Source organism: Empidonax traillii, unplaced genomic scaffold (assembly GCF_003031625.1).
Source record: "Empidonax traillii isolate 1590-97213 ecotype Southwest subspecies unplaced genomic scaffold, ASM303162v1 scaffold342:size1861417, whole genome shotgun sequence".
NCBI classification, from domain to species: domain Eukaryota; kingdom Metazoa; phylum Chordata; class Aves; order Passeriformes; family Tyrannidae; genus Empidonax; species Empidonax traillii.
Genome location: NW_020955535.1, coordinates 787,856 through 813,648, shown reverse-complemented (window position 1 = coordinate 813,648; position 25,793 = coordinate 787,856). Strand labels below are relative to the sequence as shown.

General features: G+C 41.8%; 1 protein-coding gene across 2 annotated transcripts; it reads left to right on the top strand.

Annotated features, from left to right (window-relative positions):
- The first annotated feature begins 356 nt into the window (after positions 1 to 356).
- Positions 357 to 25,669, top strand: AGO2 (argonaute RISC catalytic component 2). 2 transcript variants are annotated; one of them, XM_027892228.1, is made up of 18 exons: positions 357 to 583; positions 3,897 to 4,017; positions 8,415 to 8,596; positions 9,858 to 9,994; positions 10,140 to 10,274; positions 11,466 to 11,553; positions 12,247 to 12,394; positions 12,580 to 12,699; positions 12,840 to 12,962; positions 13,828 to 13,961; positions 16,186 to 16,370; positions 18,373 to 18,532; positions 20,191 to 20,281; positions 21,431 to 21,625; positions 22,698 to 22,832; positions 23,580 to 23,681; positions 24,093 to 24,292; positions 24,644 to 25,669. In XM_027892228.1, exons 1-18 carry the CDS (start codon positions 357 to 359, stop codon positions 24,750 to 24,752), a joined length of 2,592 nt encoding a protein of 863 aa, XP_027748029.1. In that variant the 3' UTR covers positions 24,753 to 25,669. The 2 variants fall into 2 exon arrangements, with proteins under 2 accessions (XP_027748029.1, XP_027748028.1); XM_027892227.1 differs by having other exon boundaries at positions 8,412 to 8,596.
- The last annotated feature ends 124 nt before the right edge of the window (positions 25,670 to 25,793 follow it).

Here is a 25,793-nt window from a genome sequence, read left to right as displayed (position 1 = left end):
AAGTGATTTGTTTTGAAACCAAGGTTCTTCCCTGTAAGGAGGACCTTGGTTCTCACCTTCCCAGCAGTGCCCACTTGGACTATGAAATTCCCACCCAGATGACTTGCAGTATGGGAAAATGCAACTGATTTTAAGATTTTGTTCAGTAATCAGGGCTAGGAAATACAGCAGATGGGGAACAAGCATGGGAAGAAGACAGAATTCATGGACTCCTGATAACAGGGTGTTTTGATTATTTGTATTTTTTTTAATGGTTTCGATTGTTTAAAAAAAAAAACCAACAGTTTAAATGTGCTATGGTTCATTGGTCAAATAGCCAGTGGTAAATTTGTTGAGCTGTCAATTTGATAGAGCTGATGGCTAAGCTGTGCTTTCTCTCTGTTTCAGTGCTCACACCTCCTCCACCTTTGCCACCGCCAATACAGGGATATGCCTTTAAACCTCCCCCTCGACCAGATTTTGGCACTTCTGGGAGAACAATCAAACTGCAGGCCAACTTCTTTGAAATGGACATTCCTAAAATAGATATCTACCATTATGAATTGGATATAAAGCCAGAAAAATGCCCTAGAAGAGTTAACAGGTAATACTGTGCTTTGCTTTTCCTCAGTTTATTTACAGTCTTGTTTTCCTTTGAAAATGCTGGACCCTTTGTGCTTTCCCCACTGGCTGAGAGGATGTGTCTGGCTTTAGCCACTGGTTGTACTGATCACTTCCAACTTTGCATATCCATCTATAGTTTTTTTTCCCCTCCTCCAAGTCTTTATTTGGATTGAATTTGTCAGCATCTTAAGATGGTGCTGATCGAAGCCACTGGTGACAGATGGATAAACTGTACTTGCTCTAGTGGAGCTGGGTCAGTATGAGCCAACGTTATAAGTATGATTTAGTATTCCTTGGTTAAATACTGGAGTGCAATTGGCTGATCAGTCCTTCAGCAGGGAGTTGGTGTAACCAGCTTGTTTTCCCACCTTCCCCTGCTCACAAAGGGAGGAGAAACCCATTTGTTTGTACTGCTGTGAGAGGATTGTGGAGGTACTAAATTAGGTAAGAAATAATCCTCCATCAGTAGGCTCTATATAAGGGAAAGCTGTGCTCCTGAAACAGATAGCAAGGTGGCCAAGGAAACAAGCAGTCAGGTCTTGCACTTGGCATATGTGCCTTGTTAGTCAGAGTGTGCAGCTTCATTGACTTTGAAAAAGAGCGGCGTTGCCAGAAGTGAAACTCGAGAACGAGACTTGGCACTGACTGGAAACCACAAGTGTCATCATCATAACTACCTACATCTCAGCTGTAGAGGATCAGAATGGCATGTTTATATATTCAAGAGCGAAACCTTTCCTTGTTAAAAAAGGTCACACGGGTGGAATATGAAATCATGAAAATGAACGAAGTGTGGAGTCAAAAAAGCCACCCGAAAGCCACGGTTTTCTTGATGTGATTTAATAAACCTGAGGGCATTCTCCATTGTTATTCTGAGGAGCTGGTAATGATAGTGTTTTCACAAAGCACCATCACTATGCAAGCTTTCTCCACTGCCAGCTCGTGTCCTGCTCTGCTTTGTCGGGTTGGTCACTCCTCTGTTGTGGTAACAGGAGCAGGGTCAGATCTGCACAGATTAAATGCCTTTTGCAGTAAGCAGAGATGTCACAAGTGCATTCAGCAGTGGTGTGGTGCACGTTTCTCAGTGCAGAGTGGTAAGAATACAGATTGGATTTACTTACTGAAGTGTTTTATTTTTTCTGAGTGCTTGCTGCTGTATGTGTTACCCTGTCAGGTTCCTGCACTCACCTACCCCTACCTGGGTTGTTGTGAGCTGTGACCTTTCAGTCCCATGGGATACATGGGATATGTGTATATGGGATTATGCAGGATGCACGTGTAATCCAACTCTAAATGATGTTTTTTTCCAGCTGGCTGACGTGTTTCTAGTATTTTGGTTATGTAATTCAGATGTATATTTTTAGGAAGTAGTTTTTATCATTATGTTACACGTTGTAACCTCTAAAAAGGATAGAAGGAGGGGTGTTTTTTTTTTTGCTCTACTCCCTCATCTGTCCCAGCTTCATTCTTCAGTTTTACTCCAGGACTTACTCCAGCTCCTGCTGTGGCCCTGCAGATCCCTGCAGGGTGTGTAGTGTACGTGCAAGTTCCACTCTGAGACATGAGCTGGAGCAGGGCTGGGAAACACACAGCTGAGAGGACGTGCTGCTGTGCCAAATGAGTCCAGTCTGGCTGCAGTTCTTCATGTGTGGCAGAAAGGCCAGGTCTATTTGGGGAGCTGGACAGGCTGAGTGAGCAGTGTGAGTTTGGTTACACACTTTAATTCACAAGGACTCATGCAGGGTGCAGGATGAACTGTGGATCCAGTTGCTGGCCCAGGGTTCTGGCTGTGCTTACAGGAGCTCAGTAGAACAGTAGTCCCAAAGGGCTGAAATTGGTGAATTGGTAAATAACTCTTCTTTTAACTTCACATGGAGAAAATAACTTCGTTTTCATTAAGATATCTCCACCCACAGCTGAGAAGCTGTACTGCCTAATGTGGATGTGGTTTGAAGCTTGAAAATATTAAGTGGAAGTGTTCATTTTTTTATATAAAGCAGGTCACAATTAGAAGAACTTGCTCAGAAAGAGAGTGGGGTTTCCATAGCTCAATCTTTAACTCAAAGTTGAAAAGTACCTCCTTCCTCCCACCCTTCAAATTATCTGCTTGTTCAGTCAGACACTGCAGACCTGAGGTAGATATTACTGGGTCAGGTTTGATTCACACTTTGCAGGAAGTCAGAAGAGTTTCTTTCACTTGGTCACATCTTATTTTAGGATGAGCCTTGGGACACAGCGAAGAAATTACCAGTTAAAACAGTCTTAATTCTTTTCTTGAACGAGCTCAGAGTTTCATCTCGGGTTTCGCAGCACTAATACCTGCCTTGTGCCTTGCCAAGCTGAGGGGTACGAAGCAGTCACCTGCAGCATCTCTGAGCTGCTGCTTGTCAGCAGTGCTGAAGGAACAGTGGTTTCCTTTCCCTGTCATTTTAACCTCTTAATGCTCTTTTGCCCCAGGCTGTGTGTTCAGATTGCAGACTGCTGATGGATTTTTGGATATCACAGGTGGCCTGAAGGATGTCTCTCTGGGACACTGGGACCAAAGACCTTTGGCATCAGAGGGTGTTATTTCTCCAGCTGACCTCCCATGGCTGCTGGAACTGCTTTGCATGAGCAGTGTGTAAACACTGTGGTTTGACAAGTGTGGGAGTGGTTTCCCCATTCATACAGACATGCAGCCTAATTCCAGCCATGCTTAAATGAAGACTTTTAATATGCACAGGAACCAGGGAAAGGGCATATCCAGCTCTGTTGGATGGATCCCAATTTTGCTGGGGACATGAAAAAAATTGAATTTAAAAGTTAACCCGGTGCAGTGCAAAAGGTTTGCATGTTGCTGTCATCACAGAACTGTCATCATTACACTTGGGCTGTAAGCTGGGGTGGTGATATTTTTGAAAGCTGCTTAGTCTGCTGAGTTTTTGCTCTGTGGTCCTCTGCAGAAAGGGCTGTAGGACAGGGAAGCAGAAGCTCCAGGAGATTCCCAGCACCTCTTGTTTTGAGCTTGAGAGAGCACAAGCTTTCACTTCACCACTTTTGTTAGATCACAGAAAAGAGGAAGGAAGGTTTAAATCTGAAAAAGACAAAAATAGCGGGTTTAAGACAACAGTTTAGTCTGTGAAAAGGTTGCTTTAATTCAGATCAGCCAAACAAATCTTGCCTTTAACAGCCAAAAATGGACAAGCCTTTCATTTACCTAATGCCTCCATTGGTAAATGTTAGTGTTAGTATTCATCTGCTACTGTACGTTGTAAGTAAAAGGTTGAATGAACTTAATCTTTTTGTATTTCCAGAGAAATCGTGGAGCATATGGTTCAGCACTTTAAAACCCAGATTTTTGGGGACCGCAAGCCAGTGTTTGATGGAAGGAAAAACCTTTACACAGCCATGCCACTTCCCATCGGGAGAGATAAAGTAAGTTTTAAATAGAAAAGTTTCTCACTGAAGATTTTGACGTGGTATTTGCAGAGCCTGCCTAACAGCTGACAGAAACTGGTTGTTTCTGGAGTAGATGTCTCGTGCTGTTGTCGCTCTGCTCAGGGTGTGGTTGGCCAGGTCACGAGTGTTGTTGCTCTTGGAGTGGTCACTCCCCGTTCCATCTCCCTTCTTTCCTCCCTCTCTCCCTCTCCTCTGTGTGGTTTCTGCTGCTCTGATGAGCTGGATCAGCTGCCCCAGACGCTGGACCAGCTCCAGACTGGCACTAGGGAGAAAGTGGGAGCAGAGCCGAGTTTAGAGAGGGGACTGGGAACACCCTCCAGGCAGCAGCAGCTGTTGTGTCACCTCGCTAATCTCATCAAGGCTCACTCTAAGCTTATTCTATCAGTAGCTGGAAGAAGCTCCTCCATCTCTCTGTTGCCTGTGTAGAACCTCTTCCCTAATCCTTTATGACTGAGAGCCAAACTAATTTAAACTGCACAGGTTAAGACCTGCTATCTTAGCCCTGGGGCAGTTGGAGGGGACTGTTCTGTTTGCCAGCTCTCCCTGGGGCTGTGACCTCTTTGGGCTCTGGTTGGAGCTGCTCCTGTGCCCATTGACTGGTGAAGCAGAAGGTTCTCTGTTGGAACATGCTAACACACCAACCCTGTAAAATAACTTAGCCTGGGCATCTGTGATCTGATACCAGTTTGAATTTTCTGTGGCCTTTTTATCATTAATTTTCGTTCTGTACAGTAAGTGCCTTCTGCTGTGTGTGCAAGGTGAGGCCTGCACAGTTACAGGGAAGGACCATCCTGTCCCAAAGGAGTGGATTACAACCTCAGGAGACAAAAATAAAATGTAAGGGGTAAAGGGAAATACAGAGAAATGTAGAAACTGGGAACAGAGCTCAGGTCTTCTGAAATGCAGCAGCTCTAAAATAGTTCTTTGCTGTCTCATACTGTTTCCCTGTGCAGTGCTTGACATAGTTAATAACTCAACCTGAATCAAGCTCCTAATCTCATATGTGTAATTTTTATTTCCTCCCAATCTGTTTAAGTGAATGTCGTGCAGTAAAGGTCAGTCTCTCCTCTGGTCTTAATTATTCTTCATTAACCAGTAAGGTAATGTCTGGGGAAACTATGAAGGGCTCATTTAAAGTATTAGAGATTGTTTTTTTTTCCTCATCCAGGAAAAAAGTTCCCAATCTTGCCAGAGTGCTGATCACTTGCAATAGGTGGTCACTGAGGAGGTGTTTTTAGTGGGTAGTTCAGGTGGTTTCATCTGTGGCTCGCTTTCAATAAACTCCTGGTTTTTTCCCTGTTTCCCAGGGGGTACAGGACACTGTCAGTTGTTCTGCTCTGTACATGTATTAATGTTCCCCTGGAGGAAAGAGCTGATAGAGATAAACCTTGAGCCATTTAAAATCGGACGTGGGGAAATGTAGCTTAATGCAGGAAATTTTTACATGGTGCTAAATTGGTTTAAGTGTGATTTAAACCAGTGTGAAGCTTGTAGGTATTAGGATTTTTCCTCCAGCATAATTAGATTAAATTTCTTTGGTGGGGTTTTCTTTGACTGTTCTGTACATAACAAATGAGTAACTGTGCTACACATCTGATTACATTTAGGGTCATGTTGAAAAGATTCAGGAGCATACAATGATTAATAGATGATCCTTAATCTAGGTGAAAGACTTTAACTTACTTGCAGTACGCTTTGGTGGAAGAACTGGTGTTAAACAGAAGGCTGACACCAAATTGCCAATATTTTTTCCCCCCCTCCTGTTGCTCTTTAGCTTAATTAATGCACTCTCTCCTCTTGTTGGTAGTTATTGTTCTGGCCTTGGTTTTTTTGGTCCTTGCTGACAGCTCTGCTTCTTTTATAACTTTTTCTGTTATATAAATACTCTTCTCTTTGGCTTTCCTGGTTATCAAATCTGCTTTCAGTCCTTCCTTATTGTACCTTATTTTCGCTCTTCAGTTTCTTCATTTCTCTAGACCTTTCAGAACAAATACAGAATATGTAAATATTAACATGTAAATTAATATGTACATTAATATGTAAATATCAACACCAAATATTGGATTGGGAACTGCTCATCTGCTCTCCCCTGAATCCCTGGGAAGGAAAAGTTCCCTTGGGTTAATAGAGAAAAGGTACCTTGTATGCTCAAAACACGATAAAATAATCATGTAATGTTGCATATATTTTACACAGAAGAAAAAGTACTAAGAATTCCCCAGAAACACATGGTCAGGTTTAATTATTATTATTTTTAAACAGTGCTGTTCTGAGTTGTATTAGTAATTCAGGCCATATCAGCTTCAAGACCTACTGTTTTTAAGAATGGCTTTAAAATTTTTCTACAGGCTTAATGAGTTTTTTCATCCTGACAGTAAAATCCCTTTCATTTAGTTCTTTTAGCTGCAAAATGATGTTAACTGTCTTGCAGTTTAGCAGTGGGTTTAGCAGGTAGCAGGTTAGTGACTGAGATTGTAATTTTTTTTTTGTTATTTGGGGATAGATTATAAATCAAACATTAAATTTTGCTGTAGAGTTTGTCCCTGATAATTAAGGGCATAGTAAAAATTCCCATTTAAAATTACTTCGTCTTGAAATTTTTCTTTTCTTTTTTTTTTTTTTTTTAACTCTGTCAAACGTAAATGTATCCATTTGTCCTTAAAAATATAGGGTGGGATAAAGAAAATATTACTGTAAGTAAAACCCTGTTTTTAGGTTGAGGGTACCAACAGTTGTTAATAGTCAGATGAGGTGTGTATTAACAATACTGGGAATAAGTGTAGGATGGTTTGGGTTGGGAGGGACCTTAAAGGTCGTCTCATTCCAACCCCCTGCCATTGCAGGGCCACCTTCCACTACACCAAGTTGCTCGAGCAGAAATTATAAAACTTGATTTGGATGAGAGAGGTTTGAAGGAAAATACAGCTCAGGAGCGACAGACTCTTCCATCTGCCGTAAATGAGATCCAAGTTGAGGACCTTTTCATGGTGTGATCGGGAAAAAAAAAAGGCTTCATGGAGAGCTTCCAACCTGTGTGAGCTGAAAACCTGTCGCTGAGTTTGCACAGATTTGAGCTGAGCTGACCTCCTGGGCCAGATTCACCCTGGTGACCTCATGATTAGACTCCCGTTCCCGTTGCTCTCCCACAGCAGCTCCTTCCTCTGCCGGGGTCTCCTGGGGAATGATGTTTATGCTAGAGGAGAGCTGCAGCTGTAACAGTCATTTTGTGTGCCTGCTATAGATGGTCAGCTCATTTTTGGGGCACAGGGGAAGGGCTTGTTATTTGTGTTTTTATCTTTCCTTCCTATTTTTGGGCAGAGGACTCGAACTACCTCAAGAGACCAGATGCTGGCAGCTCCTGGTTTGCTGGTACCCACCTATTATTTTTGCTGGCCCACTAATTGCAGTTTGTCTGTTAAGTGGATGCCTTTTGTGTTTAAATTGCAAGCTCCCTAGGACAGGAAAATACGTTTTTTGTTTGTATCCAGCACAAAGGATACTCTGATCTTGTTATTTCTTGTAGTCACTCCCACAAGTGCTAATCATTTCAGACAAGCCTTAATTTTAGTTGGCTTAAGAACTTCGGTGCTTTCTTTGTTTTAAGAAAGGGGAGAAATCAGCATTAGAAATAATTACAAGTAATTGGATGAAGTAATTTACCGTAATGTAGTTTGTCAGTGCTTTTTTAGACAAAAAATTCAAAGTAGGCATAAGATGTTTCGTACCTGATAGCATCATTAGTACTCGGGGGTCACCATGTATTCTTTCTTTGGTATTTAAAAATAAGAGGTTTTTGGCTTGGTGGGGTTTTGTGGGTTTTTTGTTTTGTTGGGGGGGGGGCTTGGTGTTTGTTTTTTTTAATCTCTGTTTTAAAGCTCCTGTCTTCTCTTGTTTGAACTGTGTCTACAGCGAGAGTGTATCAAGCACTCTGGTGCTCTAGAGAGCAAATACCAGAAATTCATGAGTCTTGGCAGGTGGTGACAGCCCATGTTTTATTTTGGGCGTGCAGGAGCTGACATGAGCAGTGATGCATTGGGACGTGGTAGGGATCTGAAATCAGGTTATGGGATCTTCACCGAGACCTCCCTGTCGATACAAGCGCTCCCAAATTACGGTGTTGCCTGACAGAGGGAGATTGCTGCCAGCTGGGCAGCACTCCAGATTTCTGAAATACACCTTTGGGAAGATCTCAGCTGCAAAAAGAGAGGCTGTACCTAATGTGTGTTGTTGCTTCATCATTGCTTTTTGTCTCCTCCCGTGCTTTTATAGGGCTGTTCAGAGGAATCCATCGTCCCTTCCAAGCCCCTTCCATCCTTCCCCCCACTCTTTCAATGGAAAGAATCATCTTGGTTTGTTGTTTGGCATTGTTGCAGGTGGAGCTGGAGGTCACGCTGCCAGGAGAAGGAAAGGACAGAATATTTAAGGTGGCTATAAAGTGGATGTCCTGTGTGAGTTTGCAGGCTTTACATGATGCTCTTTCTGGCCGGCTGCCCAGTGTCCCGTTTGAGACCATCCAGGCACTGGATGTAGTGATGAGGCACTTGCCTTCCATGAGGTGAGGGGAAGACCTTGACGTGGTTTAGGTGTTATTTGAATCGCTTTGGTGGCTTTTTTTTTGGGTAGGATGTGCTTTGATGGCGGGCTCAGGCAAGGGGCAAACACGGTGCTTTTCGCTCATCCTGTGGGATTGGGAGCCTCCAGCCTGGGACAAGAGACCCTTCCCCCAGTGCTCTGGCTCCCTGTTTGTGTGCTTTCAGCTCAGGGCTGTCCTGCCATCCCTCTCTTTTCCCTGTAGAAGCTCTCCCAGAGTACTTGGGACATTGGTAGAGGTGGAAGAGTGGTTTTAAACCAGCTTGTTACCCTGTTCCTCCGTGTCCTTGGGCAGATGTTCACTGCCAGTTCTGTATAAAGGATACAGTGCTGGGGGGGGGGGCATTAATGTCACCCTATATGGCTCTTCTTATAGAAAAGAAAAACTGAAAAAGCACTTGATTTGTTTTATTTTCCAAGTAAGTGGGATCTACAGCGTTTTCAGTCACACCCAAGAGATTCTGGGCTTAATTCTGCTGCCACGAAGCAAGTCACTCAAGACCACTGTGCAAATTATATTTGATTAAAAAGTAAAGTTTAGTAGGGCTGAACTGCCACATTTTGAAGGGCTAAACAGGGAATATGAGTTAAAATTATGCAAATTACTTTAAATAGCCTTACAGTATGTTGACTTTATCCTCATATTATGGATTAAAAAAAGTAAAATTACTTTAATCGGCTTTAATCACAGAAAACAGCCCGTATTGTCAGATGGCTTTGTTCAGAGGAACATACTGGCTCTGGATATGATTAGTTGGCTATTCAGTGTGCAGTACTTAATTATCAAGAGGAAAGATATATCAGAAATATTTATTAGATCACTTGTTTACCCACACACAATGTCTGTTGTATTTCAGAGTAGGCACGAGTAAGGGGAGAGGTTATTGCGTTGGTGTTTTAATAGCAGAGATGTTTAATTCTTTTCTTACTGAAGCACAGCTGAATTTCTAATAGAATGCAAATAAAAATGCTTTTTGTCTGAATTAGTAGATATATTGAAGAGTATACCAAAAATAAAGTTAAACAAACTTGAGTAGTGGCCAATTCCTTCCTGTAATGAGCTGGATTTTGAGAGGTTAACCTGAGTCCTGCCAGGAATCTCAGATTATTGGTAATTTGAATCTCTGACATTTCTGTGCTTTTGTGAACAGGAGTTTGCATTACTTGTGGCTTTATTGCAATTTTTGCTTTAGTTTTCTGATTTGCATTTCTTTGCTTTATTGCAGGTATACTCCTGTGGGGAGGTCTTTTTTTACAGCATCAGAAGGGTGCTCGAATCCTTTGGGTGGTGGCAGGGAAGTTTGGTTTGGCTTCCATCAGTCGGTCAGACCTTCATTATGGAAAATGATGTTAAATATTGATGGTAGGTGCTACAAAATAATGTTTTGTTTCTACTTTCTCTCTAATGGAAAGGCAAAAATTCAGTTCCATTTGTTGGATTTCTTAAAAATGTTCTGAAAAATTTCCTCTGTATTATTGTAACACACCAATTATGTTTTTGTCTGCAGTGTCTGCAACTGCATTTTACAAAGCACAGCCAGTGATCGAGTTCGTATGTGAAGTTCTGGACTTCAAAAGTATTGAAGAACAACAAAAACCTCTGACAGATTCCCAAAGGGTAAAGTTTACCAAAGAAATAAAAGGTAATAAATTATGTGAAACTGCTTTATTCTGTCTGATGTGTTGCCACGACATGTGCAAAATACATTCTGTAACAATCACTGTGTTTGGAGACAAAAGTTTAATATTTTTCACTTTTGAAACGTATCAGTAGTGACACTCCCATTTCCATGACAAAGATACTCCAGTTCCTAATCTGGTGATTTCTAAATATTTACAAAGATTGGGATTTCATGTTTTTTTAATTACCCACTCCTTAATTTTTCCAATTGCTGATGTTGGGATTTTCATACTGCAGTTCCACTCAACAGTAGAATTCCAACTCCAGTTACTGATATCAGGATTTTTATAGTCCAGATTTTACTAATAATTAACAATATGGTTTTGCATGCTTAGGTATACTTAATACATGCACTCTCCTGGAAGTAAATTGCAGTTATTCTGGTGTATAGTGACTGAATCGAAGAGTCCAGGAGGAAGAAATCTTACTGGTTTTGTTCACTCAAGTTTTCTTCTGGAAAATGGAGAACCTTCTTCCTGATATTCTTGGCTGAAAGAAAACAAGTTAAAATAGAAAAACTCCATAAATCATATCCTGCACCTTCCTTTCTTGTTTCCACAAAATGTACACAAAATTATCTTTGCCCAGATAGAAGTTGGCATGAAAAATATAAATAAATCTGGAGTTTGAGTTGGTTATAAATGTTCTGGAAAAAAAATATCAGGCACCAAATTGCTTCATTCCATGGGCTCCTGGAGGCTGTTTGGGTGTGTTTTCTTCCCCACTCCTGATTCATTAGTTCAGGGCTAGCTGCAATAGTTGGTGGTCTCACAGACATTGTATGTTTAGAAAAAAAGTATAAACAAGGCTTTTTGTTTCACGGAGGTTGTGTGCCCTTTCTGTCCTTCCCCCATCCTGGACTTCCCTGGAGGCACAGAACTGGAGTTCACAGAATGTGTTCAGCATCATCTGTGAACTCCTGGGGCTGTGGGATCTCATCTTGTCTCTGAGGTTCTGTGTTGAACTTTGGCTGAAGCTCGGGGGCTCTGAATTTTAAGGCTGTAAATTGCTGGGTTTGAGTTCTCCCTGGAATACCCTTTGGTGCTAAATAGTGAGTGTCTTCACTGCACAGTTTTAAGTGGTTTGTATAACAGTTTAGGGGCTGACACCTTGATTTTGAAGAGATGGTGATTGGTCTTTTCCGATTTTTTAGGTCTAAAGGTGGAGATAACACACTGTGGACAAATGAAAAGGAAGTACAGAGTGTGCAATGTCACCAGACGACCTGCAAGCCACCAAACGTAAAGGATTTTGCTGCTTTTTAAGCATGTTTGATCTCAAGCTGGAAAAACACCTTGCCTGCACTGTTGACATAGGAGAAGTTGCTTGAAAAATGCTGCTTTCTTTGGTTGATAGCCTTAAAATATACCTCAGAATATTTTTCCCAGCTTTGCTGTTCTTTTTGTTCTGTTTTTTACTACAGTGAATGCCATGGCATTTGAACCAATTTGCTTCATTTTGAATTTGGGGGGTTTTTTGGTTGGATGGGTTTTTTTTTTTCTTCTTCCTTTCTTTTTTTGGATTTCTTCAACATTGGAAGAACAGGGTGTCCTGTTTGTAGCCTGATGTTTCTCACAACTTTTAAATAGAAGAGTAATGCCAGTTGGGATCAGCTTTCTAATCTTGCTTATTGCCAATCTTATTTTTCCTCTGGAAAAAAAAATGTTTCTTTTTAATCACTAACCAGAGATTTGCAGATAACTTGAATTTGGAGGTGCTGATTCCCATTTTTAAGGAATTAATATAAGGAACAAAACTGATAGGAGCTTTTTACAAGAAGATAACCGATGGTATCTAAATCTGATATTTAATTGTTCGGGCTTTGTTTTGTGCTCTTTCAGTAAGCTTAACTTGTGCCAAGAAGTGTATTGAGGAACTGAGGGAAAGTATTTTGCATGAAGTAACAGCTTCTTTTCATATTTGCTTTCCAATAGATTCCCACTTCAGCAGGAGAATGGACAAACAGTTGAATGCACTGTAGCTCAGTATTTCAAGGACAGGCATAAATTAGTTTTACGCTATCCTCACCTTCCATGTTTACAAGTTGGACAGGAGCAGAAACACACATACCTTCCTCTGGAGGCAAGTAAAATCATGGATAATATTGTATTCCAGGACTGGGGGAAAGGGGTGAGAGGGAAGAAGGTTCAAATGTAGACAAACTGCTTTCTGAGTGGCCAGCACGAGGAATTCCGTAGCACAGCAGCAAACCAAAAAAAACAGCTGCATTTGGTTTTTTAATTTCCTTTCCGTGGTGGATATTTTAGGTGTGCAACATAGTGGCAGGGCAAAGATGCATAAAGAAACTCACTGACAATCAAACTTCCACTATGATTCGAGCCACTGCCAGATCAGCACCGGACCGCCAAGAGGAGATCAGCAAATTGGTGAGTGCCGTGTCAAACACGAGCGAGGCATTGGGCTGAACTTAATTTTGCCTGGCTTTGGCAGGTACTGAATGTGTTCATGACCTGCCCACAGGTGATGAGCTTAGTTTTTTTTTATCCATTTTTTTTTTGAATTCCAGATGCGGAGTGCGAGCTTTAACACCGACCCTTACGTCCGGGAGTTTGGGATAATGGTCAAAGATGAAATGACGGATGTGACCGGCAGAGTCCTCCAGCCTCCCTCAATCCTCTACGGAGGCAGGGTATGTCCAAGGGATACATGCCAGTCTGGGATGGCTTCCAGCACCAGCTGGGATATCTTCTGTAATATGGCTGTTTTAAATTAGTTATGGAGTAAAGTTGTCCCAGGTGTAATGTTTAGAATTTACATTTAGGTTCTCCGAGTCCTTAAATGTAATGGCCCTGTTGCATCTCCCTCAGTCGCTTCCTTATTTCTGAAAGCAGAGCCGGGTTAAAATGTGTCTGTTTAAACTCAGAAGGGTGGTTGGGCACTGAAGAGGCTCCCCAGGGAGGGGGTCACAGCACCAAACCTGACAGATTTCAGGAAGTGTTTGGACAATGCTCTCAGTCACATGGTGGGATTCCTGGGGTTGTGCTGTGCAGGGCCAGGAGTTGGACTGGATGGTCCTTGTGAGTCCCTTCCAACTCAGGGTATTCCATGATTCACTATTTGCCAGTACTTAGTGATGTGCAAAATATCCACTGTACCTAAATTAGGTCCCTCTTGGCAAGTTCACTGAGCAGCTGTAAAGTGCCACTGCAGAAATGTGGGTTCCTGTTAACGTTCCATGCCAGCCGTGAATCCGACTTACTCTCCGTGTTTAATTTCCATCTGCTGCTGAGTTATACAACCAAAGGAAATGATCACCAATAAAAATGAACAATGTGAGCTTTATTTTTCACCGGTTAACAAGCTGTCTTGCTCCACTGATAGAATGATTGTTATAGGATGGGTATTTCCACAGGGGAGAGAAAGATCTGAGAGTCCAAATCACTTGCCAGTTGGAGGGAACCAGAAGCATAACTACTTTTTATTTATTTAGCATGAATCAAGTTTTGCCTTATTGATGTGTTTTTTTTTTTTTTTCTTTTTCCTTCCACTTCCAGAATAAAGCAATTGCTACACCAGTACAAGGAGTCTGGGACATGAGGAATAAACAGTTTCACACTGGAATTGAAATAAAGGTCTGGGCCATCGCGTGCTTTGCTCCCCAGCGCCAGTGCACTGAAGTTCATCTGAAGTAAGATGGTCATTTTCTTGCTTATTATGGATGGAAGTGCTATGATTTCACTTACTCATTTAGAAAATGTATTTTGTTAAATTGTTTAACATATGGCAGTACATCTTTAACAGTGCTTCTGAAGTTCTGTCTCTCTTTGAGCGATGCCAGTAGGATTTCAATGCCAGCATCAGGAAATCCTGCAATTCAGACTTAACAAAAGCCATTTATGCTCTATGGCAAGTTTCTGACCAGGGATGGGTGTTTGTCAAGAGTGAAAGCTAATATGTATGTTCTGTTGGGTTCTCTTTCTGGTTGGAGTAGCTTTATTTGTGCAGAACTTATGAGAAAGGAAAATTAAAAAGCAGTCCAACTTTTGTCTAAAGCTTTTTCCCCTTTAGAGTTCCTGGAATGTTGCTGTATTTGCCAGATGAGTAGGACTAGTTGTTTTGTTGACTTTGAGCATTTATATGAAACCTCTAGATTTGGTTTCTTTATCTTTGGGTGGAATATGATAGTTGCAATAGTGTTTTTAAAAGTGACATCTACCATCTTGGATCAGGGAAAGTGTGCAGGCGCCTGGGTGGGTGTCTGGTTCCTTCTTTTCACACACAGCTGCTTTCCCTTCGTGCATGGGCAAGTGCTGCTTTTGGAACTGCCCTGGCAGGTGACTCACCTTGCTGCGAGGTGAATGCAGGGCAGTGACTGCTCATACCAGTGGTGTTGCCATAGCAGGGTTCCTTCAGATGATCTGCCAGATAGCTTGGGAATTTTTCCCTGACAAGCGATGAGCAAAGGGTGGGAATTTTACTTTTTAGTGCCCACTGTGTAAGGGAGGGACTTGTTCTCTCCAGACACGTGGCAGGAACGAGGCTGCCACGGAATTTTCCCTTCAGTTCTGTTTCTTCCAGTGGAAATGCTGCATAAGTGAAGTGATTCAGTTTTGAGAAATGGGCAGAATTCTTTCAACATAGTGAGCCAAAATGGAATTATTTGATGGCTTTAGATGGAGATGGTCCTTACCAGGAGAGGACATTCCTCCAGGCAGGGAATATGGCTGTGTCCAATTCCGTCTTGTGGGCTCTTGTTACAACTTGTTGAGGAAGCTGGAACTCAAATGCTGTAGATCTGTCAGAGTAAAGCTTCAAATTCCCTAAAAGTGTTCAGAACCATCCTGCTTTACCTCTTGGGAACAGGCAGAAAACCTTAGACACCGTACTTCCATACGGACTTCTAAAACAGCTCAGGTTTTGAGCCATGAGACTTGAATGCTACAACCACAGAATGATTTGAGTTGGAAGGGACAGCAAACCTCTTCTTGTTCCACCCCCTTGCCAAGGGCAGGGACACCTTCCACTAGTCCAGGTTGCTCCAAGCCCCATCCAACCTGGCCTTGGACACTTCCAGGGACAGGGAGATGTTCTGCCACTGACTCTGCTGTGGTGGTGAGTGTCTGTTTTTCCAGGGGAGATGTTTAATGTGCCCATTTTCTGCCAGGAGCCCCAGGCTGCAGGGCTGGAGCTCACACACTCTTGTGATTCATGCAAGTTAACAATGGGCTTGGAAGAAACTAAATCTTCACACCCTCTCAGTGGGTGGCACCTTGGCACCCTTTGGTGAAGCAGCTTTTTAGACACCTGTGGAGGCTTTTATCAGTGAGCTAAAAAGGTTTCACTGGTGGCAGCCTCTGAAAAACTTGGGTTGTCTCTATTTCTGACCAGTTCCATCCACTTATATTTGCTCTGTCCTTGGAGAAGGTTTGTCTTCACCTCCAGGATACACCTTCTCTCTGGTATTTGGCAAGGTTTTCTTGTGCATTATTGTTGATGTTTTGATCAGTTCACTGAGACAGTTGCTGGTAACTTCTGTTGGTTGTTTTCCTCACCAAGAAGAAGAAGGAAGTCCAGCCCTTTCTGTCGTGTAGTAACATGGAATTATGGTGGAGCAGGCTATCCAAAATGTCATTGTTGCAGTGTTTTTGAAAAAAAAAAAGTAGCTTATGCTGTATCTCCTGTAGAACGGTGAAATCAGGTGGAATTTGCTTTGGAAAGGGTATTTTTATTGATGATGTTATTTATGCAGCATATTTCCTTTTTTTCCTTCTGTGACTACGCAGACGCTTAAAGATGCACTTGGGATTTATTTTTAATTTCCAGGTTTTTGGACTGTTCCGTTCAAAATAAGAACAAAAACCAAGATGAGTTTTGCTACCTGAGAATCTGATGTATTTATTTCCATCCTTCAGGTCCTTCACAGAACAACTGAGGAAGATTTCCAGGGATGCTGGGATGCCCATCCAGGGGCAGCCGTGCTTCTGTAAATACGCGCAGGGAGCCGACAGCGTGGAGCCCATGTTCAGACACCTCAAGAACACTTACACTGGGCTGCAGCTTGTCGTGGTGATTCTGCCAGGAAAAACACCAGTCTATGGTCAGTAAGTGGAAACTCTCTGTGTTTCAGTCACAGCTTCGTGTGGTTTTTGGGAAGAGTCCAAATGAGAGAGGTTTAATGCTGGTTTAACTGTATAAATTCCGTTCAGGGAACGGGCTGTAAATTAATTTTATTATTCTTCTTGTGCTGCGTGATGTTTCATATTAAGGCCTAATGATTTAAATTTTTTTTTTTTTCTGTGCTTTTAATTCCCTTTTCCACATTCTTGCTGCTGGCTGCATTTGAGATGCAGGAAAGCTGAACCAGGGCTTTGGTGAGACTGATGAAAGTGATACACAATGGGTTAAAATATTCTTAATCTAACTTGTGTGCTGAAGATTCCAAGTGATTGAAGAAGTAGTGACCTCAAGAACTGTGTAGCTTTTGTAACATCTTTGCTTACTCACACCATCACCCTTTGGCAAAAAAATCACAGAAGATGCTGAGTTGGAAGGGACCCACAAGGATCATCGAGTCCATCTCCTAGTCCTGCACAGGACCAGCCCCAAGAGTCAAACTCTGTGCCTGAGAGCACTGTCCAAATGCTCTTGAACTCAAAATTGTTGAGTGAAGGAGAAGATTTCTGTCTGGTTTTCCTGTTATTTCAGTTTTTTAACTCTGGTTGCGAGGATACAGATGCATGGAAGGTGAAAACCCAGGAAGCTAAACTGTTTTTTGGAAACAGAGGGGCAATCAGTGCATTTTGCATAGCACACACACACAGATTTTAATGTTTCAGATAAATCATGCATTTTGGTTTGAATCTATAGACAAGACTGCTTGTTTTCCTGTCCCGTTTCCACTTACCTTGCCTAGTTGGAGCAGTATCCACTATTTTTCTCCTGTGGCTTCATGGAGTCTTTTCTCTAATGGCTCAGATCTACCAAGCAGCTGCAGATTTGTTTTAGCCCATCCCTCACTCTCACCAATTTAACATAGCACAAAAAAACTTTCTAAATGTAACATTATCTCATACAAGGTGAAAGGAGAGATTAAACAAGGAACCTTAAGGAAATAGTATCTTGTTTTCCCCTGGAATTCAGCCTTGCGAAGGAAGTGGCTCATCTCTAATCTGTTCAATAGAAATGCAGTGCAAAATGGCATTTTGATTTTTCCTGCTTGGCATTAAAAGGGAACTCTTTCCTTTACTTAACCACTGAGAGGATGTGGTACCGTTCTCATCTGCTTTCCTTGTCATTATCCTTAATTACAGTTATTTCTGCCCCCTCTAATCATCTCTCCTTGTTTTCTCCCCGTGCTCTTCCCTGCCCTGCATTTCCTATGCCCGCAGCCTCGTCTTTTCTCCTCTTCCCACCCTGCTCTTTTCCCTCTCCTGTTGCCAGAGTGGGGGTTGCATCTTCTCTGAGCCAGTCTTGGAGCCTGAGTTTCCTCCCTGAGTGTAAGAGTCTGGCTCTCTTAAAGCCTTTAAGTCTCAGCTCTGTTGTTAACGATAGGATTTGGTTTAACCTTTGGAATTGTACAGTACTTAATGAGGGTTTTTTGGAGTTTTTATGGGCCATCCCTTACTGAACTGGCCACTTTCTGTGCAAGTGATCAACTTGCAGTGGTGAACTGATAAACTGGTTGGCTGAATGTCACTCAGCACGTTACTGTTGGGTTTGCGTTACTAGTCCGGTGTTTAATAATGAAACAAGTGCCCATCCTCCTGATATTACCCACATCATTAACTAAAGGTGATGATATGACACTCTCATTGTAAAATAACGATTAAAAAAAATTCTTAGTTAGTACATAAGCCAGCAGTGCCTTTAGTTATTCTGTTCAGTCACTGGGAGGGTGGGGCAGTGCAGAACTGGGGGGAGGTTCAGTGGAGGCTCTGTTGGGTTTTGGGGTTGGGTCTTGCCTTGTTCCTTTAAGCGTGACAACCACTTCGCTGCAACTCCAGGTGCAGTTAATTGACACTGAATTGACGTCTCCTTCGTGGTTTGATTTACAATTTACAAATGTTTTCTGTTGTTTTTTTTTTTTTCCTGTCGTGCAGCGGAGGTGAAGCGCGTTGGCGACACCGTGCTGGGAATGGCCACGCAGTGCGTGCAGATGAAAAACGTCCAAAGAACAACACCTCAAACCCTGTCTAACCTTTGCTTAAAAATAAATGTCAAATTAGGAGGCGTAAATAACATTCTACTGCCACAGGGGAGGTAAGTCATCTTTCCAAGAGGAAGAGGGGATTGTATTGTGAAGAGAACGTGCGTCACGCTGAGAGAACTGGGTGCTTTCATCTGCAGTTGTAGCCCTGTAGCTTAAGAGCCTCTTCAGAAAAACTCTCTTTTGGCTTCTAAGAGGTAGTCCTGCAAAAGTTATGTGCCCCAGACTGGAGAGGAATACTTGTTTCTGTTGGAATTTATAATAAAAATACTGTTATCGCAGTCTGACCATTGAAGAGCAGTTCAACTTCCACTTCAGTGAAAAATCTGCAATATTCTATTTGCCTTGACTTTTCAGAAACAGGCAGAGACCCTCTAGAACAGTAGCGCCTTTTCCTTTATAGTTCAATTTTGTGGTCAAAATTCTTCATTTTGTTGTATGTCTTAACTGAGAGATTTAAAGAACCCAAAGCTGGGAGCAGAAAACTCGATTGTTTTCCGGGTCCACTTTGACTTGCAATTTTTTACTTGTATTACCTTGATAACTTTTAATTATACTGTGACTACAATTCAGTGAAAGTTGTCTGGCTGATACTGAATTCCACATCTGATGTGTCACTCAAGTCCTGTGTGTAGCTGAGAGGGAGTGAAACCAATGCTATTTGTCAGAAAAAAAAGAGACCCTGCCTTTAACATCGTAAACGTTCTCAAATTGAAACTCTTAACCATTTTTTAAAAAAAATCAGTGTTGGAGCCCCCTGTGAAAGCCACTGGAATCATCGTGTTGCACAGGGTGCTTCACAAAGGCACAGTGAGGGGGGGGTTGTTGGGTTTTGGGGTTGTTTTTCATGAAAATGGAGTTAAGTAAAGGGGAAAAATGGCCCAACTACACGCAACACCTCAGTATTCTGTGAAGGTGCAGGTTTTGGGTATTTAAAACAGAACTTGGTAATTATTATTTTCTGTTGGCTGAGGGAATGGGAATAGAACTGGCGTTGAATGTTACATTCTTATAATTACCTTCCCATTTCTTTTGGAGGTCTGCAAACAGCCTAATTTACTTCCATAGCCATTCAACCACTCCTCTCCACACCCACATACCCACAAAAAAATTCTGGTGGTGGCTTAAGATTTTCTCTTTAAAATTGTTTTATTAAGGAATAGAGTTGAAGCTTAAAACTTGCATTGTAATGTTTTGGTGTTCTGCTGTTGGTGCAGTGGATTAATAACTTAAAGGTTTCTTTAAAGCTTCGAAGCATACTTTTAAAATAATAATTTTAGTAGCTACAATTTTTGTACTTCTTCGCCAACACAGGAAAAATATTTTTATTTATAGCATCTTTTGTATTTTCACAGTCCTTTAATTTTCTCAGGTGCCAGTTGGTGCTAAGGGATCAACTTTTATTCTTTTCCATGGTCTGATTAATAAAGGCTCCAATTCTCCAAGTTGAAAAAAAAAAATATATATTTTTAAAGTAATTTGTAATTAAGAGTAGCAATTAGCTGTGCTTTAAAAATCTGCCCAAGTATTTAGCATGAGAACCTTAATCAGGATTTCTAATTACTGCCACAGGACAAGTGATCAACTCCGCTCAAGTGCCAGTTGTTGATGAATTCACTGCAGGAGTACAGAGCACTGTTTATTGGAGTTTTAATGTGCTTTATTAAGCTGAAATCTTGCTGCTTTGACAAATTTCCTCTCTCTTTGCCAGACCCCCAGTATTCCAGCAGCCTGTCATATTCCTTGGTGCAGATGTAACTCACCCACCAGCTGGAGATGGGAAAAAGCCTTCCATTGCTGCAGTGAGTGAATTGTGTCCTGATCTTTAACCCCAGCTCTCTCCTGCTGCTCAGCCCTAATGCAGTTTATTGCTTTTCACTTCACTTGTGGTCCATTGCTTCTGATTGCCTAATTATAGTATTATAAATTATTTTTCTGCAGGAATCTAATGAAACTTCAGAGAGCTTGCTCTGCTGCTAATTACTTAAATGGGTGTATTAGCTTGTAAAATGCCTGAGCTGCTCTCACACGGAGGAGCTTTCCTGGGAGCTGATATTTATCAGCAGCCTGTAATGAGCTGGTGCATGTTTAAATCTGCTTCTTCAGCAGTAAGAAATGTTAAGAATTTCCTCACTGCTGACAGGGAACTAGGCTGGCTCATTTGGGGGTTTTGGGGGCTCAGATTCCCTGACAACACAGAACGTGCAGTGATCTCTTGGAAATGTGCCCCTGAGTACAGGACACCGTCAAACACCTGTAATGCCTGCTCTGGATTATTTAATAATGAAGATCTTTGGTGGTGATATGGGCAATATCTTAGCCTGTAGTGCTAAATAAACAAATACCTGTTTTAGAAAGTTATTATACCTGTGTGTCCAGGGAAAACCAGGTGGAGATGGGCTTGGTTCTGACTCCTAACATATGGAATTTGGGCTTTATTTTCTGTATATTTTTAAGGCCGGTGCCACTTCTACAACACGTGAATGCTGCTGTTTCATACATAACAAATAACATAAATCCATTCCCTTGCTGTGGATATTTCTGTTGTGCTTCACTGTTGCAGTTTGATGGACTTATCCACAGCATCCCAAAAAGGGACTTGGTCTTCCAGAGTTCAAATTCCCGTGCTGCAGTCTGAACTAAACCAATGGTTTCATGATATCAGGGCTCCAAATTGTATTTGATTTTATTTTTTTAAGCTGTGTGTGTGGGTGCCAATGGGAAATTATTGCTCTAGATTTAAAATGACTTTTCCCTTTCAGCGGGGTGTGTTGCCACAGGTGGGCAGAACTCCAAGCTCTCTCCAAGCCCATTTGAGTTTCAGCTACATCTTTGCCAGGTCAACCACTTAGTTTTTGCCAGGCACTGTTAAAAAGACAGAGCAGTTTTCTTATGAAATAACCTCCAACAAAGTGCTTTTTGGTTTGAGAACAAGCTTTTCTCCCCCCCAGGTTGTGGGAAGCATGGACGCTCATCCCAACCGCTACTGTGCCACCGTTCGGGTGCAGCAGCACCGCCAGGAAATCATCCAGGATTTGGCTGCCATGGTCAGGGAGCTGCTCATCCAGTTCTACAAATCCACCAGATTCAAACCCACCCGCATCATCTTCTACAGGGACGGGGTTTCGGAGGGGCAGTTTCAACAGGTGACGTTTCTCTTCTTGAAATGTGATTTTTCTGGTAGTTAATGCCGTTTGAAACCTTCCCTCGGCGGGTTTGTTGGACTCTAAGCGAGCAGGGCAAGAGAAGGGTTTCCGTGTTTTTCATTTGGTTTTTAAAATACTTCTCCCCTTTAAGACAGTTCCCTTTACAAAACTATGAAGTGTAGTTTTTGTACTCAAGTTGCGTTCCACATCTATGACAACATGTATTAATCAGACTGTGTCACATTGAATGTGGGCAGTAAAGAAAAATGAAGTGTAAACTAATTTTCCTGCTTTTTAAACCAGAATTAATAAATGCTGTATTTTCACGCTGTTACTTTTCATTCATTCCTGATAAAACTCACCAGATACTTTGTTGTATTTATTTTGCAAGGACATTATGAAATATTTTTCTATATAATTTCAATGTATTTACATACATTTTCTTTTCCAGTCTTTGTGTCTAAAGGTACAGAATTTAGTCACCTTCTCAGAATCCAAGGGGAAGGGAGTAAAGGTCACTTGGTAAACCTGAATTGATAAAATAATCTTTGTATAAATTTTTTTTTTCAATTACCACTCATTTTCACCGAATTTTTAATGTATAATTAACCTAAATTTCAAATCACTGCTTTTTGCTTTATTCCACTTCCCTTATTATTGATGCCTGTGGTCCTGAACGAGACTTCACAGAGCTGGGAAAGAGTAACTGAGCAGTTCTGGATTTTATCCCTTGTACTAGTCTGAAAAATAATTAGTCTGCTGTATATTCAGCAGCCTAATTAAATGTTCATTTGTGTTTGGCAGTTAAAAAGATTTTGACATGCAGCGTATTAGTCTGAGCCTAATGCTTGGAGCCGAACAAATATGGAAGCAGCTCTCGTCTGGCTCAGGAAACTGGTGACCTAATTTGTTCTCATTAAGGGAAAAATTAAGATTTGATCCTGAGTGCTTTGACATCTCATTACTCCGAGTGACAGTGCAGGAAGGAACGTGATAAAGGATCTGTAAATAAATAAATCTGTGGGACTGCAGTGGTTCACGTTTGTCACACCTCTCTGTGTTTGTGGTTCAGGTGCTGCACCACGAGCTGCTGGCCATCAGGGAGGCTTGCATTAAACTAGAGAAGGATTATCAGCCCGGGATCACATTTATAGTGGTGCAGAAAAGGCATCACACCAGACTCTTCTGCACGGATAAAAACGAACGGGTACGTTCTGCCTGCCACCAGCACGTGTCCAGCAGGCAGCCGGGTCACCTGCTGCTGCTGATTTTTGGGACTTTCTGTGTGGAGAGGAGACTCCACAAACCCAGGATGGAGTTACTGCTGGGAATGGAGAGTTCCTGTTGGGAAATCTCTGCTCACAGATACGGCTTTTCATGTCCTCTTCCCTTCTGTCAGGCTTCTCTGTGGGAGCACTTGAAGCCCACTAGGTTTTCAAGGCAATAATTATTAACTTCCTAATGCTGACATGAAGGTGGTTATATTAATAAATGCTGTGGTTATGGTTGTTAAACTGTTTGAAAGTGAAGAGTATTTTTTTAGTTCTGCTTTGAAGAGTGTTTGAGGGAAGAGGCGGCCTGTCTGACAGCTGAGGATTGTCCCCTCTCAGGTGCAAACAGGAAAAGGTACAGAGGAATAACCTGTCCTGGAGTGGGAAGGTGAAAACAATTTGACAAATCAGTTGCAGAAACTCCTTTTGACATTACTCAGAAAACCTGGTCTTTTTAGATAATACCTAGGAAGGTTTTGCAGCTTGTCTGTTTTTATCTTCCATAGTAGAGACACTCCAGATTTTCACTTGAACAAAATTTCAGTTTTGCTCGTTCTTCCTTCACTTCCTGCTTTTATGGATCTATTTCTTTTATCCTCTCCTTGATGTAGAGCTGAAAAGGAAAAAAAAAAAAAAAAAACCAAGTTTGTGTGCCTTACTATCTGCATTTTCTGTTCCCACAGGTTGGAAAGAGTGGAAACATTCCAGCTGGTACCACAGTGGACACAAAAATCACCCACCCGTCAGAGTTTGACTTCTACCTGTGTAGTCACGCTGGGATTCAGGTAAGGCATTTTGTGTGGGATGGTAACTTTTCAGCTGTTAAAGCACCTTTAGGCATTATCTAAAACATTAGATCATCAAAAACATCAAAACATTATCTGATGGCTTTTTGTCAGGTTTCAAAAGGAAAGTGCATTTCAATACGACCATTTCATTTCAGTAACAGGGATGAAATTCTAGAAAAAACAAAGCCTTTCAGGAAAGGGAAAGGGATTAGTGAGATGGGGAGCAAGGAAGGAGTTTGTTTGCCTTGCCTTTTAAGGGAAAAATTTGCTGATTTATGCCGAACTGCTCCGTGTGATTTTTAAGGAAGCGGCCGTTCCGCTGCAGTTCACCTGCAGGGCTGGAGATTTATGAAGATTGTTTTTGAAAAGCTTGATGTCCATGTGTGTCCTGTGCCCCCCCCCACCCAGGGAACAAGCAGACCCTCCCATTACCATGTCCTGTGGGATGACAATCGTTTCTCCTCGGATGAGCTGCAGATCCTCACCTACCAGCTGTGTCATACGTACGTACGCTGCACCCGCTCCGTGTCCATCCCTGCACCAGCATATTACGCACACCTGGTGGCCTTCAGAGCCAGGTACCATCTGGTGGATAAAGAGCACGACAGGTGAGTCCAGAGTTTTGGAATTCTTAACAGAATCTGAAAGGAGGCAGGAAGGCAGTGGTCTTGCTAAGTCTGGAATCAAAGGGGTCCTCAGCAGCTTGAGGGGAAATTTTGCTGTTACCACTGAATGGCACTGCTGAAAAAAAAAGGCAGATCTTCCTGCACGTGCTGTTTTCTGTTTCCCAGCTTCAGTGGTGCCTCAAGGGTGATGAACTTTTGGCCATTCTGTTCAGAAGCAGCAAACGGTACAAAAAACACCTGCGAGGAGAGGCAGATTAAACAGGGTTTCTCTTCTCCTCCCCTCCCCAACCTGTTGTGCTTTGTTCTCCCCCCACCCTCTCCCTTGTCTTGCAGCGCTGAGGGAAGCCACACTTCTGGCCAGAGCAATGGCAGAGACCACCAAGCACTTGCCAAGGCAGTCCAGGTTCACCAGGACACGCTGCGCACGATGTACTTCGCCTGACGTGTTTTAATGGTCAGTGGGAGGCACAGTTGGATTCACACGAGACCAGCTGCACTTAGACCAACCCCAGCTCCAGGGACAGCCAGCAATGAGTGACACATCTTAATTCCTTTCTTTCCCCGTTTTCCCAAGGAAGCCTTCCGTCCAGAATTTCACACGTGATTACGAACTGCGTTCTTGTACCAAACCCCCCGCTATTGTTGGAAATGTGGTTTGCCAAAAAAAAAAAAAAAAATAATCTCTAAGCTGCTTGGTATAAAACAGACCCATATTTTACAATTAAATCAAGAGCTGCAATCTCAGGGCTTAGGGAAGAAAGAAAAAGACACAAACGAGCGAAACAAAAAAAAAAAACCAACAACCCGACCCACAAAACTCCTCATTCAGTTTGCTATTCATTGAGTTGCTTTTAATAATTTGGAAAGATCTAATTCATACTAAGGTTTGATGAGCTAAAATGCTGTGAATTAGCTTTTAATGCAGAGCAAAGCATTTTTTTACTATTTATGAAGCCTTGATTATTCTAGATGAATTTACAAAATTTTTATTTTCAAAATAAGAGAGTGACAAAATTCTGGTTTTCAACTGTCTTATAAAGATTATTCTCAGATTATTTTCTTTGTGTCTAAGGGCAAATGTATTTTCTGAAGCTTGTTCTTGAATGTTTTTTATTGTGCTGCATTTGAAAATGTTTTTCATAGGCTAAAGATGAATTTAAAAAAAAAAAAAAAGAATAAACTTGTACCTAAGCTTTTAATAGCTCCAGTTAGATTGGCAAAAGAAAATGTGCCATTTAAAAAAATTGTAAAGATTTTTTTTTTTAAGATCATACTGACAGCTAACTTTAGGATTTGTCATACAGGACTGTGACACTTACTTTCCAAAGTCTCTAAAGAATACGGGTCTGTGGTGATAAATACAGTACAATCCTTTTTCACTGTAGTTTGAGTTTAATGTAAATTTTATATATGTTTCACAGTATTAATGTGATAGACTAGATGCTATTATTTATTTTTATTTACTAAGGAGTGCTCATTATAC

Bases quoted from the DNA above. Each gene is read 5' to 3' on its own strand.
- AGO2 (XM_027892227.1), top strand. From the start codon at position 357: ATGGCTAAGCTGTGCTTTCTCTCTGTTTCAGTGCTCACACCTCCTCCA. The intron at 12,395-12,579 runs GCAAGTAAAATC...TGGATATTTTAG, and splicing joins ACACATACCTTCCTCTGGAG to GTGTGCAACATAGTGGCAGG. The intron at 21,626-22,697 runs GTGACGTTTCTC...TTTGTGGTTCAG, and splicing joins CGGAGGGGCAGTTTCAACAG to GTGCTGCACCACGAGCTGCT.